The sequence below is a fragment of the Lithobates pipiens genome, unplaced genomic scaffold (genome assembly GCF_037356315.1).
Source record: "Lithobates pipiens isolate NorthernLeopardFrog02 unplaced genomic scaffold, aLitPip1_a1.2 Scaffold_22, whole genome shotgun sequence".
In the NCBI taxonomy this organism is placed as follows: Eukaryota; Metazoa; Chordata; class Amphibia; order Anura; family Ranidae; genus Lithobates; species Lithobates pipiens.
The window spans coordinates 123,198,070-123,210,410 of NW_027507784.1; the positions used below are offsets into that span (position 1 = coordinate 123,198,070).

Below are 12,341 nucleotides of genomic sequence, written 5' to 3' on the forward strand. Positions count from 1 at the left end.
GCTGCCCCCCGGAGCCCCCCTTTTACTTACCTGACCCCGATCTTTCCAGTGACGAGAACGAGCCCAGTAGCTCCAGCCTCCGTCTGAGTACTCGTTGGATAGATTGATGGCTCCCGCTACTGTCAATCAAATACAGTGACATGGGAGCCAGGGAACGGGGCCAAGTCATGCCATTTGTGTCGATCATAGGAGGCGCACCGCCGGGGGACACCAGAAAAGGAGGATCGGGCCGCTCTGTGCAAAAAACCCTTGCACAGAGCAGGCAAGTATGACATGCTTGTTATTTAAAAAATAAATAAATAAAAAAAAAACCCTTTACAATCACTTTAAACTTCAGGTAAAGTTGGAGATCAACTTTAATGTATTACCTGCATTAAAGTAAAAAACCTTCCTCTAGCTGTTTGGTTTGTTTTTGGTTGTTTGATTTGACAAAGATATTTTATTAGAAATGGCAGGGTTCGCAGAGACTACAAGTCTGATCTCATTTTGGTTTTCTTCATGAAAATGTTACAAAGTACTCCTTGTAGCTGCAGACCAATATACAAATAGTTAAGCAATGTGTTTCTAGATATGAGTGGAATAATTCTTGGTTCTTCTAGAGAGAAGCAAATAGACCTCCTGCTGCTGAGCTTTTCTTTGCTGGTTAACAGCTGGCAAACAGCTGCAGCAGACATCAACCAAGTGAGGATCGGAGATTCTTCATAGATCACTGCTATAAACGCTGCTTGCATATGCCTACAGATGTTAATAATGTCATTAATAGTTTGACTATCAATGTGCAGTGTTGTACGCCACCATAACATCATTAATAGGTCAAAAATGTAGTGAAATAAACTGATGTAGTTTAAAAATGATATATTGTAAGTCTGTATATTGTAAGCTCCAACCAGCAGGGCCCTCTGATAACTCTTGTATTGTAACTGTATGATCTCCCTTCATTTTGTAAAGCACTGCACAAACCATTTCTGCCTTATATATTGATATATGCATACAATGTACTTTGCTTTAAGTGTAACAGACATTCATGTTTTTATTCTCTACATATATTAATATACAGAGAGTAGAGTAGAAAATCCAGCATTAAGAAAACTGTGCATGCAGTTATAGGGTTAAATTTAAACTTTTTTTTGTAGCGAGCACATCGTTTGAGTTGTAAAGTGCACATGAAAACATTTTGAATATGACCTTTGGAATTGAATAATCTAATTTATTTTTATTTTGATGCTGTTTCTTTCAGATTTAGTCTAGGTTCACACTAGTACCGTGTGATATATAATTATTTTTTCTGATTTTAAATGTGGTTTTGTAGTGCAGCTGCAGTGCCTACTTGGTGCTTTTTTTAATGTGTTTTTCTACTGCGACTCATCCCTGCTGTCAGCCAGAAGGGACAAGTCATTGGTTGTTAAGAAGCTGGCAGCCACTGGTGTCCTAACAACGAGTCCTACCTGCTGTCAGCAGGTGATTCCCCACTAATAACAGAATTTAAACAATAGAGACAGAATAAAAAAAAAACTCTGTGCGCCCCAAAATCCATACCAGGCACTTCGGGACTGGTATGGATTTTAAGGGGGCCCCCACACCAAGAAACACAATCTAAGCATGCAGCTCAGCAGGCTAGGAAAGATAGAGGGGTACAAGAAAGAGGCCCCCATCCACCTGAGACATAGCAGACCAATGCCCTCATGATAGGGGGAACATGGGTCATGATGAACGGCGGCCACCTACCCACACGAGGAAAAAAAAAAGCCCTCTGAACATGACCGTTCCCTTTTGCTAAATGATGGCGCCTATTCCCCCTGCCTCGAAGTAAACAAAAGGGGTGGTTGCCTGGTGACCCCACCCCTATGATTTCCCTCGAGGACCCACCCCATGATTTCATAGTGGCTTGGGCCTCGGGGCTGGCATGCTGAATCATAGGGGCGGAGTCACACCATGGCTTCATCGGATGACCCCCCTGCCCCATATGACCTAATGGGGCAGGGTCTCCAAGGGTAGCCAATCCCCCCCCCCCCCCCCCCTTAGTAGTGGGAGGAAGCTGCACTGTCATTTAGCATGCGTCAAACAACTGGAGCCGGTGTGTTTCAGCCACTTTCTAATAATGTTCAGTATTATTTGGGGTTAGGTCCAGAGAGGTGCATGCTATCATGTGGATGTTTCTCTTTGATTTATAATTTTTATTTTGAATTTTTGGGGTTCTGGAAGTATAGCTATCTCTATACTTCCAGCACTGTGATGCTGGACCTTCTGGTGTCGGCTCCTGCAGCTGCTGAATTGAATGCAGCCACTGTGCCTGCCCCTCCCCTCCTCCTTCCTCCTGCCGAATCACTCACGCTTTGTATTATATTAACTTATTCACAAAATACAAAGCCTTCTGTTCGTGGGCATCAGAGGGGAGTGGTAGGCAGAGATGCTATGTAGGAGAAGACAGCGTGTCTCCTGCCAGAGTGCCGGGAGTATGGTGATAGCTGTACTGCCAGCCAGGGCTGTTTTTAAGGCAGGGCAAAAGGGGCAGCTGCCCTGGGTCCTGTCATTGTGGTGGGGCCCAAAGTAGCTGCCTCATACTTGCCAACTATCCTTGTTCCTCATCCTTTGAGGTTTTAGTCCTGTGCTGTGTCCCAACATCTCAGTGTGAAATGCTGCCCAGCTCTGCCCAATTGTTGTGTACAGATGACTCACCCGCAGACCCTGTGTTTACATGTAAATTTGCCGGCATTGATCTGTAAATAGCGGAGGCCGGCGGCATTGATATGTATATCATGCCCCCCTGAGGTCATATTCACAGTAATCGCTAACAACCAATCAACAAGCAGAATTCATGTGCTGTAAACTCTAGCAACTAATCAGTGAGCTGTAATATGTGCTGTAACCTCTAGCAACCAGTCAGTGAGTGGTAATGATACACTGTAACCTCTGACAACCAATTTCAATAGCTGCCTGATATGATTCAGTAAACGGATTTTGAATCTAGCTGCTAATTATTGTACGTCTCAGAGCAGGTGCAGAGCAAAACTGCATGGGGGTGGGGGGGGCCCCAAGAAAAGTTTTGCCCAGGGTCCAATCAATATTAAAGACGGCCCTGCTGCCAGCACTGAATAAAATTATATATCCATGCACCTCGTTGGACCTAACCTATAGCAAGCCAGCAGATGTTAGAAAGCGGCTTATTCCTGGAATTCATCTTTAAGTCTTTGTTCTACTACACAAGTATTAATAAGAGGCTGATACAAAGTATAATTTAGGCATTGCAACCATGTTATTTAAAAGTAAATTTAAAGTTGAGCTCCAGGAAAAATATAGGCATAAATCATAGCAGCTCTGCATTAAATCGTAAATCATTAAGAGCCCTTTCACACCTAGACCAGTGCTGCAGAGCTGCTTTGCAGGTGGGAGCCGGGCACCTTTAACCTCAAAGAAGGGGTTAAAAGTGCCCATGTTGCAGTGCTGCCAAATCGCTTTTCTGGTGTTTTGCACAGCGCTGAACATTTTCAATAGGCAGGGCGGTTTGGGAGCGGTGTATACACCGCTCCCAAACTGCCCCGAAGATGCTGCTTGTAGGACTTTTTTTTTCCCCGTCCCGCGAGCGCACCGCCCCAGTGTGGCAGAACTCGGGCTTTCACACTGTGAAGGCATGAGTGCTTTACAGGCACTTTTTAGCGCTAAAACACCGGAAAAGCACCTCATTGGGAAACGCTTCTAAAGCTAAATTCTAAGCAGATTTGAGGCACACATTAATTCAGCTCTGTGATCTTTATTACATCATTATAATGTCCTCTGCCTTTTTTGGGTTATAGCTTGCACAGGCCAGGTTGTCTTTAAGTGGGCCAGTTCACCACATGCTGTCCAGTGTGTTTTAAAAAAAAAATTCTACATCAAAAATGCATGGAAAGTAGGTTATATGGTTTTCCATGGCATAGTTCACACCAGTGCTTGCAGTTCCAGCAAAGTAGAACATGCTGCATTTTTCCTGCACTGGAAATCTGTAAAACGCATCAAAAATGCACTGGAATGCACACGTCCTTATTCAAACTTAAGAAAAAAGAGGGGGAAAATGCACTGGACTGCATCAAAAATGCACACAGGAAAGCATTGAAAACAAGTCAAAAAGCGCATGCAGAAAAGCATCTGGACTGTGTTTGTATGGCGTGAACTGGCACTAATACCGTAGACCTAACTATACTGCTAGGCTACACATGTGCATTTGCTTATGGAATAGTTTCTGTAAGCAAAACACTAGTGCAACCAGTAGTGTATTTTAGCTTTTGTGCTGCCCTAAGCCTAACTAAACTCATGCACCCCTAATCAAAATATGGGCCACCCCTTCCTGCCAAGGCCACACCCCTTCCTGTTTAAGACCTGTCCTATCTATAAACCACACTCCTTCCTATTTAGGCTCCACCTTTTCCTTTTAGAGTTCTACCTCTTCTGCTCTGTACATTAAAAGTGGGTACCAATTGGCCTCGTCAGTGGCCATCAATGCAGCCTATCAGTGCCCATCAGTACAGGCTTATCAGTGCAGACTATCAGTGGCCATCAGGGGCAACCAGTGCAGCCTGTTAGTGCCCATCAGAGCAGCCTCATCAGTGTGGCTTCATCAGGGGAAACAAGTGCAGCCCATATCAGCGCCGCCCATCAGTGGCCATCAGTATAATAACTTCAATATTGAGCACTTGACACATACACATTAGTAATGGTAGCCTTCTGTCCTGGCCGCTGGCTGGGGATTCCCCTCATGGTCCTCTCTCCTACTCCTACTCCTACTCCTACTACTCCTACTCCTACTCCTACTCCTACTCCTCCTCCATCTACTACTACTATCGCCCAGAGCTGGGGAGAAGATTCAGTATAGTAAGCCGAGTGAGCGGAGCATTTGGCTCCGCCAGTCAGCCGGCCTGGCCAATCACCGGCTGCTTATGGGGGTGCCTCTGCCAAGTTTTGTGCTACAGCAAGCTGGCCGTCGGGGCTGTATTTGTGCAGGAGGCAGCCGCGGGAACCTGGGCTTGGGAAAACGGGACGGGGGGGGGGGGCTTTTTTTTTTTTGCATGTGAGGAGTCTGCTGTCTTGCCGCCCCCACAAAGTGCTGCCCTAGGCCTGGGCCTTGTCGGCCTAGGTCAAGAAACAGCACTGCAGTAAGGAAGAATGGATGGTGAATAGTTACACATTCAATCCTCTAAGACCTTCTAAACAAGTCCCATATCTAGTTACTTTGGGATATGCAAGCGCCTCTGACTGAGCCAAATCCTCCATTTGTGTCTCACATGCTCCTCCAGGACACTGCAGCTCACATTGGGAAGTTCTCAGCATAAAATCATGGAAAATATTTATTAAAGTAGAACTATATGCAATGCTTTTTAATTTTGAAGGAGGGTTATAACCCCTGCCACATAAGGAAGTGAGAAGAAATCCCTGAAAATTAAGGTAATTCCTTGACCCCCCCCCCCCCCAAAAAAAATGGAGACTTTCTTTCACCTTCACTTTCAATGATAATGGTAAACAGGACAAATGGAGAGGATGAACACTAAAAACTGACAGATGTTCTAATCCCTCTCTACTCTATCCAATCTAAATTCAAGATCTGCCCACTCTTCTTTATGGGACAGAAATGGACTGCCTGTCCATTTCCATCCGACTGTCATGCAATTCGATCCGCTGGATGGATGGGGAACATATCCCCATCCATCTGTTCTTGGCAGACAGGATGGGATTGGCACCTTCCCACTGACATCTGTCGGTCCATAGAGAGCTAAGGATGGTCCGATCGGGTGCGCCTGAAAAACTGACAGTCTGACCTGATCAGTCCGTCAGTTTAAAAGGGGCCGTACTCCTTTGCAAATGAGCTGACTGTTGGTAAATACTGGCTGTGTTGACAGTTGTGACTGCTGTGATTTGTGCACAGCTTTCACAAGGTACAGAACCTCTCTGATTTGGCTCTGTACAATGTGACAACTTCATCTCATCCATTCACTGGTGCATAAGACACCCATCTGTGGTTTTTGTAACATCGGTAATAAGTGGTGTTTCACAAAACACTGTTTGTATTTTTTATTTTTTTAACTATATAGCTGTTTTAAGGTAGCTAAACTAATTTCAATAATTTGTTTTTAAGTAAAAGTTAGCGCATCGTAGCTGGGCTGAGCTTCAAGTTTTATCGGTTGCGTGAAAAAGATAGAAAACCCAATAGTTTTCTGTATTTGGTGTGACGTGTTCATTTAGATTGTCATTGGGTGGTGCTTTTAATGTTAGCTGCATTCTGTTAAGTCCTCATAGCAATTTAGCTGTGTAGGATCAATGATTTCAGGAAGCCTTCCAATCTGCAAGGTGGTGTGACCTGTACATTGATTTTTGTGTTTTGGAAGCTCATTGGTTCTGAGGGCCGGTTGAACCTGCTGTGGTGCGAATTTTGCGCAAATTTGATCCGATTTGCTTTGCGAATTTTCATTCCAAATTTTTTGTGTTCTGGCGAATCTACTGCAATTCTACTGCAGATATTGCATTGAATTCGCATCGCACACGAATCAACCTCGCACAGGACCCTTTTTGTATGCAGCTTATAATCACAACGCATTGATGTGAACGGGAATAATGGAAAACTATGTTATTTAAATGACTTGCGAATTTGATCGATCGCAGCGGCTCAAATTCACAATATAATTCGCAGCAGTGTGAACCGGCCCTTACAGAATAGAGCATAGATTGCATGAAGGGCCCTCACTTGTGTTTAAAGCTCATGATTTTTCATTTGCTGTGTGACATTGATTACGTTGATAAGGGTGTGGTCCAGTGCCCAGTCAATATTAATTGGTTTATCTCCTGTACACTAACAAAGATTTAAAAGATCTGGTCCTTTTTTTTTTTTAACCTGTAAGTCTTTTTGTGTGCTATTTACATATGAAGCACTTTAAAATGCGTGCCTTGCATAAAGGTCTTCGAGGGATTAGACTCCATTGAATTTGTTACATTGATGGAATAGGTGTATAGAATACCTGAAGGCTTTCATTTCAGCTTGTTTGTGTTTTTGTGATATTTATAGGGCGAGTGTTGTAGACAATGAAGGGACTGTTTGCAGGTAATTGATCTGTGCAAAGCGGGATTAGATAGCAGTTGTTACCAGCATCCACCTCCTCATTTCTAAAAATGGGGCTGTCAGAAGAGCAGCTGCTGTTCAATTGGAGGGAAATGCAGCTAGCAGCTGTTAATCTTCAGCACTGCGGGCTGCATGAGGAAGGCTTCCTGGACATACTCACATCTGCTCTGTATTGACTGTTTACAGAGGGTCTGCCTATTCTGCCTTGCCATATCCGATTCGTGTTGTTTTAAACCATTCCCAGCTAGCATCTTTGTTTAATACAGGTTATGTAATGTTGTAGCTACCGAAGTGCATTTACTGCTGTTGTGTATGCTATAAAAGGGGTACATTAATAACCTCTTGTGAACTGCTATCAGTTCCGTTTGCTCAGTGTATGTTGGTGTTCAGAGACTGTCTTTAGTGCAGATTTCTTTGTCTGCAGCTTATTTTTAGTTCTCTCTGTTGTCGGTCATGTGCAGTTCAGTATTTTTAAACCTGATATGGTACAGTTGTAGCCCATTTCTTCAGAAAACCGGTAGTGGTGAGTTTTTAGTCCTTGCAGCTATCTGGGTATATTCCAGCATGGTAGTATGCTTTGTTTGGTCTCCCAGCTGTTGAAGCTCGCTTACTTGTCTTCAGTGTCCTGTGTGCAGATCTGTCCAGCCCCCTCACCCAGACAGCAAATCAAGCTGCTTTGCGTTGTGCAACACAGTTATTCACAGCTCAGCAGGAGGCAGCTCTACTCTGTGCTCGGATTAATTTTACCCACATTATTTTACATCTTTTGGGCTCTCTGCACAAGTCTTGTGCTTTTTTCTGGGTCTCTGAGAACAAGAGGACAACTGTAGTGCATGCCGACTGTCTGTAAGTCCAGCATTTGCCTTATTTTATTTAGACTGCACAGAATCAAGTATTTGTTTTGCATGAAATTTTGTTTAAACTATGAAAATAGACTTACACAATTGTGTTTATGTACATGCATTCTTGTATTAGTTTTTTTGTCTATAGATTATATATAGTATTGAAGACTGTTTATCTATAGTAAGTGAAACTGTTAAAATGATTTAGATTGCCGTGATACTATTATCTTTATACACATTGCATTGAATATGTGTTGGGATTCTATATACGTAACAGCACATTGCATTGAATGCATGTTGGCATTTCTTGCTTTGAATAGGTCTGTAAAGAGAGGCACATTTATAGTCTTTAGTTATTTACATTTTCAAGTATGGTACTATATAATTAGTATATCAGATGTATTGATTAGACACATAGTGACTCATACTAAAATGCACAATTATTAGGTATGTAGAAACTACACAGCCCCACACAGTAACCCCTGCTTTATCACTGCACATTAAAACCAAACAGATTTACATGTCAAATATAGCCAATCAGCTGAACCCAGCACTAAACACTGCCATTCATGTTGCTAAGAGGTTAACTGACGCGGCTCCACCCTCCTTCTAGACATTGACACTAATCTTTGACATGTGATGAAATCACTCACAGCAGTGTTGTGTTGGGGTCTTTTGCAATTAACCAAGAAAACCGGTGTCTGCTCGAGAAAGTAATTGAATGGACTGATTTAAAATATGTATTGTAAAGCATGTATTGTAAACACCGTTATCTGGTGGTGTGGCAGTTTGTGCAAATTTGATTAATTTCTCTAAAAGTGAATTGAACATTTTTAAAAATCTGTTGTCATGCATGAAAAGAATGAGTGTTCCGGCACGTCATGTTTGCTTTGTAGCGAGTTGTAGGTTAGAAGCAGTTCCTGGAAGCTCGGGGTGGGGATGGAAGGTCCTATCGTTTTCTTATCGACAGAAATATTAGCTTTGCAGCCTCCTCTCTCAGTGCTCCCTAGTCTCTTGCTAATGGTGAGGCATAAATGTTTAAGTAGGTTTGATGTGTTGTTTCCAGCTCGAGCTTCTTCTCTTTGTGTGGTGATTAATTGTTATGGTCCCACCTTCTACATCTTTACGCCATACCATGCATGTAGAGACAGAATGCTGAAAGATCCTCTCTGGTTCTAGCTAAACTTCTGAATTTGAAAGCATTTCCTTTATTATGCAGTGATGTACATCGTACTTCTGTTAGAACTATTTTGCACTTTCGTACATGATTTCAAAGATAACTAGTTTGTTTACAATCTTAGGCTTAAAATAGGAGATGATGTACATTTTTTAATCATTGCATATGATTATATAATATTGTCCTGTATTCATAATAAAGACCAAATATAGCAATTTGTAATTCCTAATGCTGTCTATATCCTAATCATTTTCTATTATTTTGGTGATCGGTTTCAATATGTATCTGTAAATGGGATTGTAGTGAATGGTGTGTATGCATCATGAAGATGGTATTATAGGGAGTACAAAGCAATATTCAAAGTGCGATAATCGTAGCAGCCAGTCGGAGTTCTTTTTTCCCCAGTCTGATGACAGTATGCTGAAATGTTTTTTTTTTTTTTGTTTTTACCTTTCCGTGCGAAATAAGCACAAAAACGTTTTCTTTCATTAAACATTGTTTTGTAAAAACTGTGAGCCCTCTGCTTAATACCAATGTATGTTTTCTAAGTAGTCTTTGTGACAAATTTTACACAATGTTGTTTTTTTTTTTTTTTTTTTTTTTTTTTACTTGCTTGTGTGGCTTTTAACTTACCAAGGTTTAAAATGACTTGTTGCATTAAAAGTTCTTAACATTGATTTTATTGATTTCAAACAGATTTGTGTGAATTTATAGGACTTTAAATATCAAAGTTGACTTCATGTGCAGCGTGCGGTGCCTGAAGTGTGGCCAAGGAGTTAGCTATGGTCTCTGGGGATTTGCGTTACACTTGGGCTTTTTCACAACCACAGTGTCTACTAGAGAGAAACCACAGTGTTTCCTCAGGTCAAACAACAGCGTGTCTGTGGTTTGTGTGTAAATCACTGAGGCGAAACCTGAAGTTCCTCAGTACTGTACATCACAGAAGTGACACCAAATCTTTTGTTAGAAGTCTGTCTGAAACACGTTTGCTAAGTTTATGTCAGACCGGCGCATTTGTGAAGTAATTTGAAGTACAGTAATATAGATATAACTGTTGCTGTTAAACTGTATAAACGCTAATCTGCTAGTGTGGCGTCAGACTAATGTGCTAATATACACAAGGTATGTGGGCTTGCATGCAGCATCTTAGCCCACCGTTGCACAGGAGTCTGAAAAATACTGCACTATGGATTTCCAGTGGATTTCCAATATAAACATGGCTTGTCACATGAGCAGTTAAATCTCCCAGAAAATTTTTATGTGGTAGGAACATACAACTCATGCGTGTAAAATCTTTTCAACATGTAAAATACCATGCTGAGAATGGAGTGTAGAAATACATATTGATCAACTTATACCACAGGTGTCAGTGTTGACAAGAGTATTGAATGTTCATTTTTTTTTTCTTCTTCTTCTTCAAAATGTGCAAATATTGCCAGTATAAAGTGTTTTGTATAGTATCAGCTGAACTCTAGCCTTGCCTGTAGACTTTCACAGTTGTACAGACTCTTCTGTACTTAAAGGAGAAGTCCAACCTGAGCTTGTTTGGCTGGACTTCTCCTATGGGTCACAAGAGTGCAATTCATTTTGCACTCCTGTGATCCATTTTCAGCAGAGAGCGGTCAGAAGTCTGCTGTCTGCTGACGTCACTGGAATCCGTCCAGGCACTCCATCACGACAATCTGGATCCGCCAGGTGCCTGGACTGATGCCTGTCTCAGCGAGCGGCTGATAGACTGAGATGGCTACTCCCCGCCCCTCCACAGCTCAGCGCTCCAGTGTGCGTGGAGGTGCAGAGGGGAGAGCTGGTGACAATCAGCAATGCTCCTCTCGGATCTGTGAGAACCGAGCCCTCGGCGGTGTTCACTGGCTCGGTTCTCAGTGCAGAGGCGCAGGGGGACCGAAGCTGCATCCACCTAGGTAGATATGGATTTGGCCAAAAAAAAAAAAAAGCCATACTTCTATTTTAAAAGTTTTTAGTTTGAATTCCCTGCACACTGTGACCATCTCGGTGTACATCAGAAGCTGCAGCAAGTCAGATGGAACCTGTTTTTATTTGCTGGCTGTAGGATATCCAGCATCACCTTAAAGTGGTTATAAACCCTTACAAACCACTAAGCTTACCTGTAGGTCCAAGAAATATCTCCCAAACCTATACGGTTTAGGAGATATTTGCCCGAAAACGGGCACCGCTGTCTACGGCGCATGCAGCGGCGCGCAGGCGCACTGAGCGCGGCATCCTCGATAACGAAGATGCCACGCAATGCCGTGCGTCTCGGCTCCCGTGCGGGAGTGACGTCATCGCGGCTTCGCCGAATGACAGCGGCGGAGCTGCGAGACCCACCGAGAAGATGGATGCGGCGGACTACAGGGGACAGCGGTGACATTGCTGGCTCCTGTGTCAGGTAAGTGACACATAATGGGCTACTATGTGATGCATAGTAGTCCATTATGCTTTGCCTTTGCAGGGAATGAAAGAGGAAGTAAACTCATCAGGGTTTACTACCTCTTTAACCCTCCCCAGTCTGGCTGTCCCTGCCTGCCCCTTTCATCAAGTGAATTTCAGCTCAATAAATCCATGGAGTTTCAGCGCATCACACTTGGGCATTACCTAGGGTGATGTGTGCGCAAAGGTACTCTGTCTAGACACACTCACTCCTCCCAGTCTGGTACCTGTTGATCAAGGTTTTGATATTTGCATAATTCCTCCCAAGAACCATTCCACTGGTAATGTCAGGGCTAAGGGCTCTTGAGAGGGGTATCGAAGACAGGGGGCTGGAAGCCATGTACAGCCCCCTGCTGACCACTCCCATCAACTGTGACCTGTCTGCATTGATTAGGGAATCGTAGAGGACCAGTTGATGATGGTCAATGGGTCTAAAATAAGGTATATAATGACAATTTTATTTAAATATTATAAGTAAGATCTAAATGCAGAGCATATGTCCTCTCTAACCAGGCTTCAACTTCAAAACCTGTCAGCTGTTCAGCTCTTTTTGGCACAAAACTTGGCCCCCATCAAGGTCATCAAGCCTTCCCCACAGCCCTCTTCATAATGAAGGGGGTGCTATCACTCCTAAAAGTGGGGGAGGTCTGTTACAGTTTGCCTATCTCTGGGTTACAGACGTCCCAGACCTGTGGGTTCCTCAATGTATTCCAAAATTTTGCATGTAATCCGCAAGGTCATTAATTGCCTCTTAGACAAGCGGAATATCTGACATTTGTTGACATCCAAGATGCCT

General features: G+C 43.0%; 1 protein-coding gene across 3 annotated transcripts in view; it reads left to right on the top strand.

Moving 5' to 3' along the window:
- The window catches only part of HDAC4 (histone deacetylase 4), a 406,345-nt gene that overhangs the window by 172,064 nt on the left and 221,940 nt on the right, over positions 1–12,341 (top strand). The window contains exon 1 of one of the 3 annotated variants that reach the window (XM_077448200.1): positions 7,173–7,927. The exons of the other annotated variants lie outside the window; for them this stretch is intronic. Within the exon in view, the coding sequence (XP_077304326.1) occupies positions 7,915–7,927 (13 nt within the window). The 5' untranslated portion in view covers positions 7,173–7,914. Of the gene's footprint in view, positions 1–7,172; positions 7,928–12,341 lie in introns of those variants that run through there. 3 annotated transcript variants of the gene reach the window in all.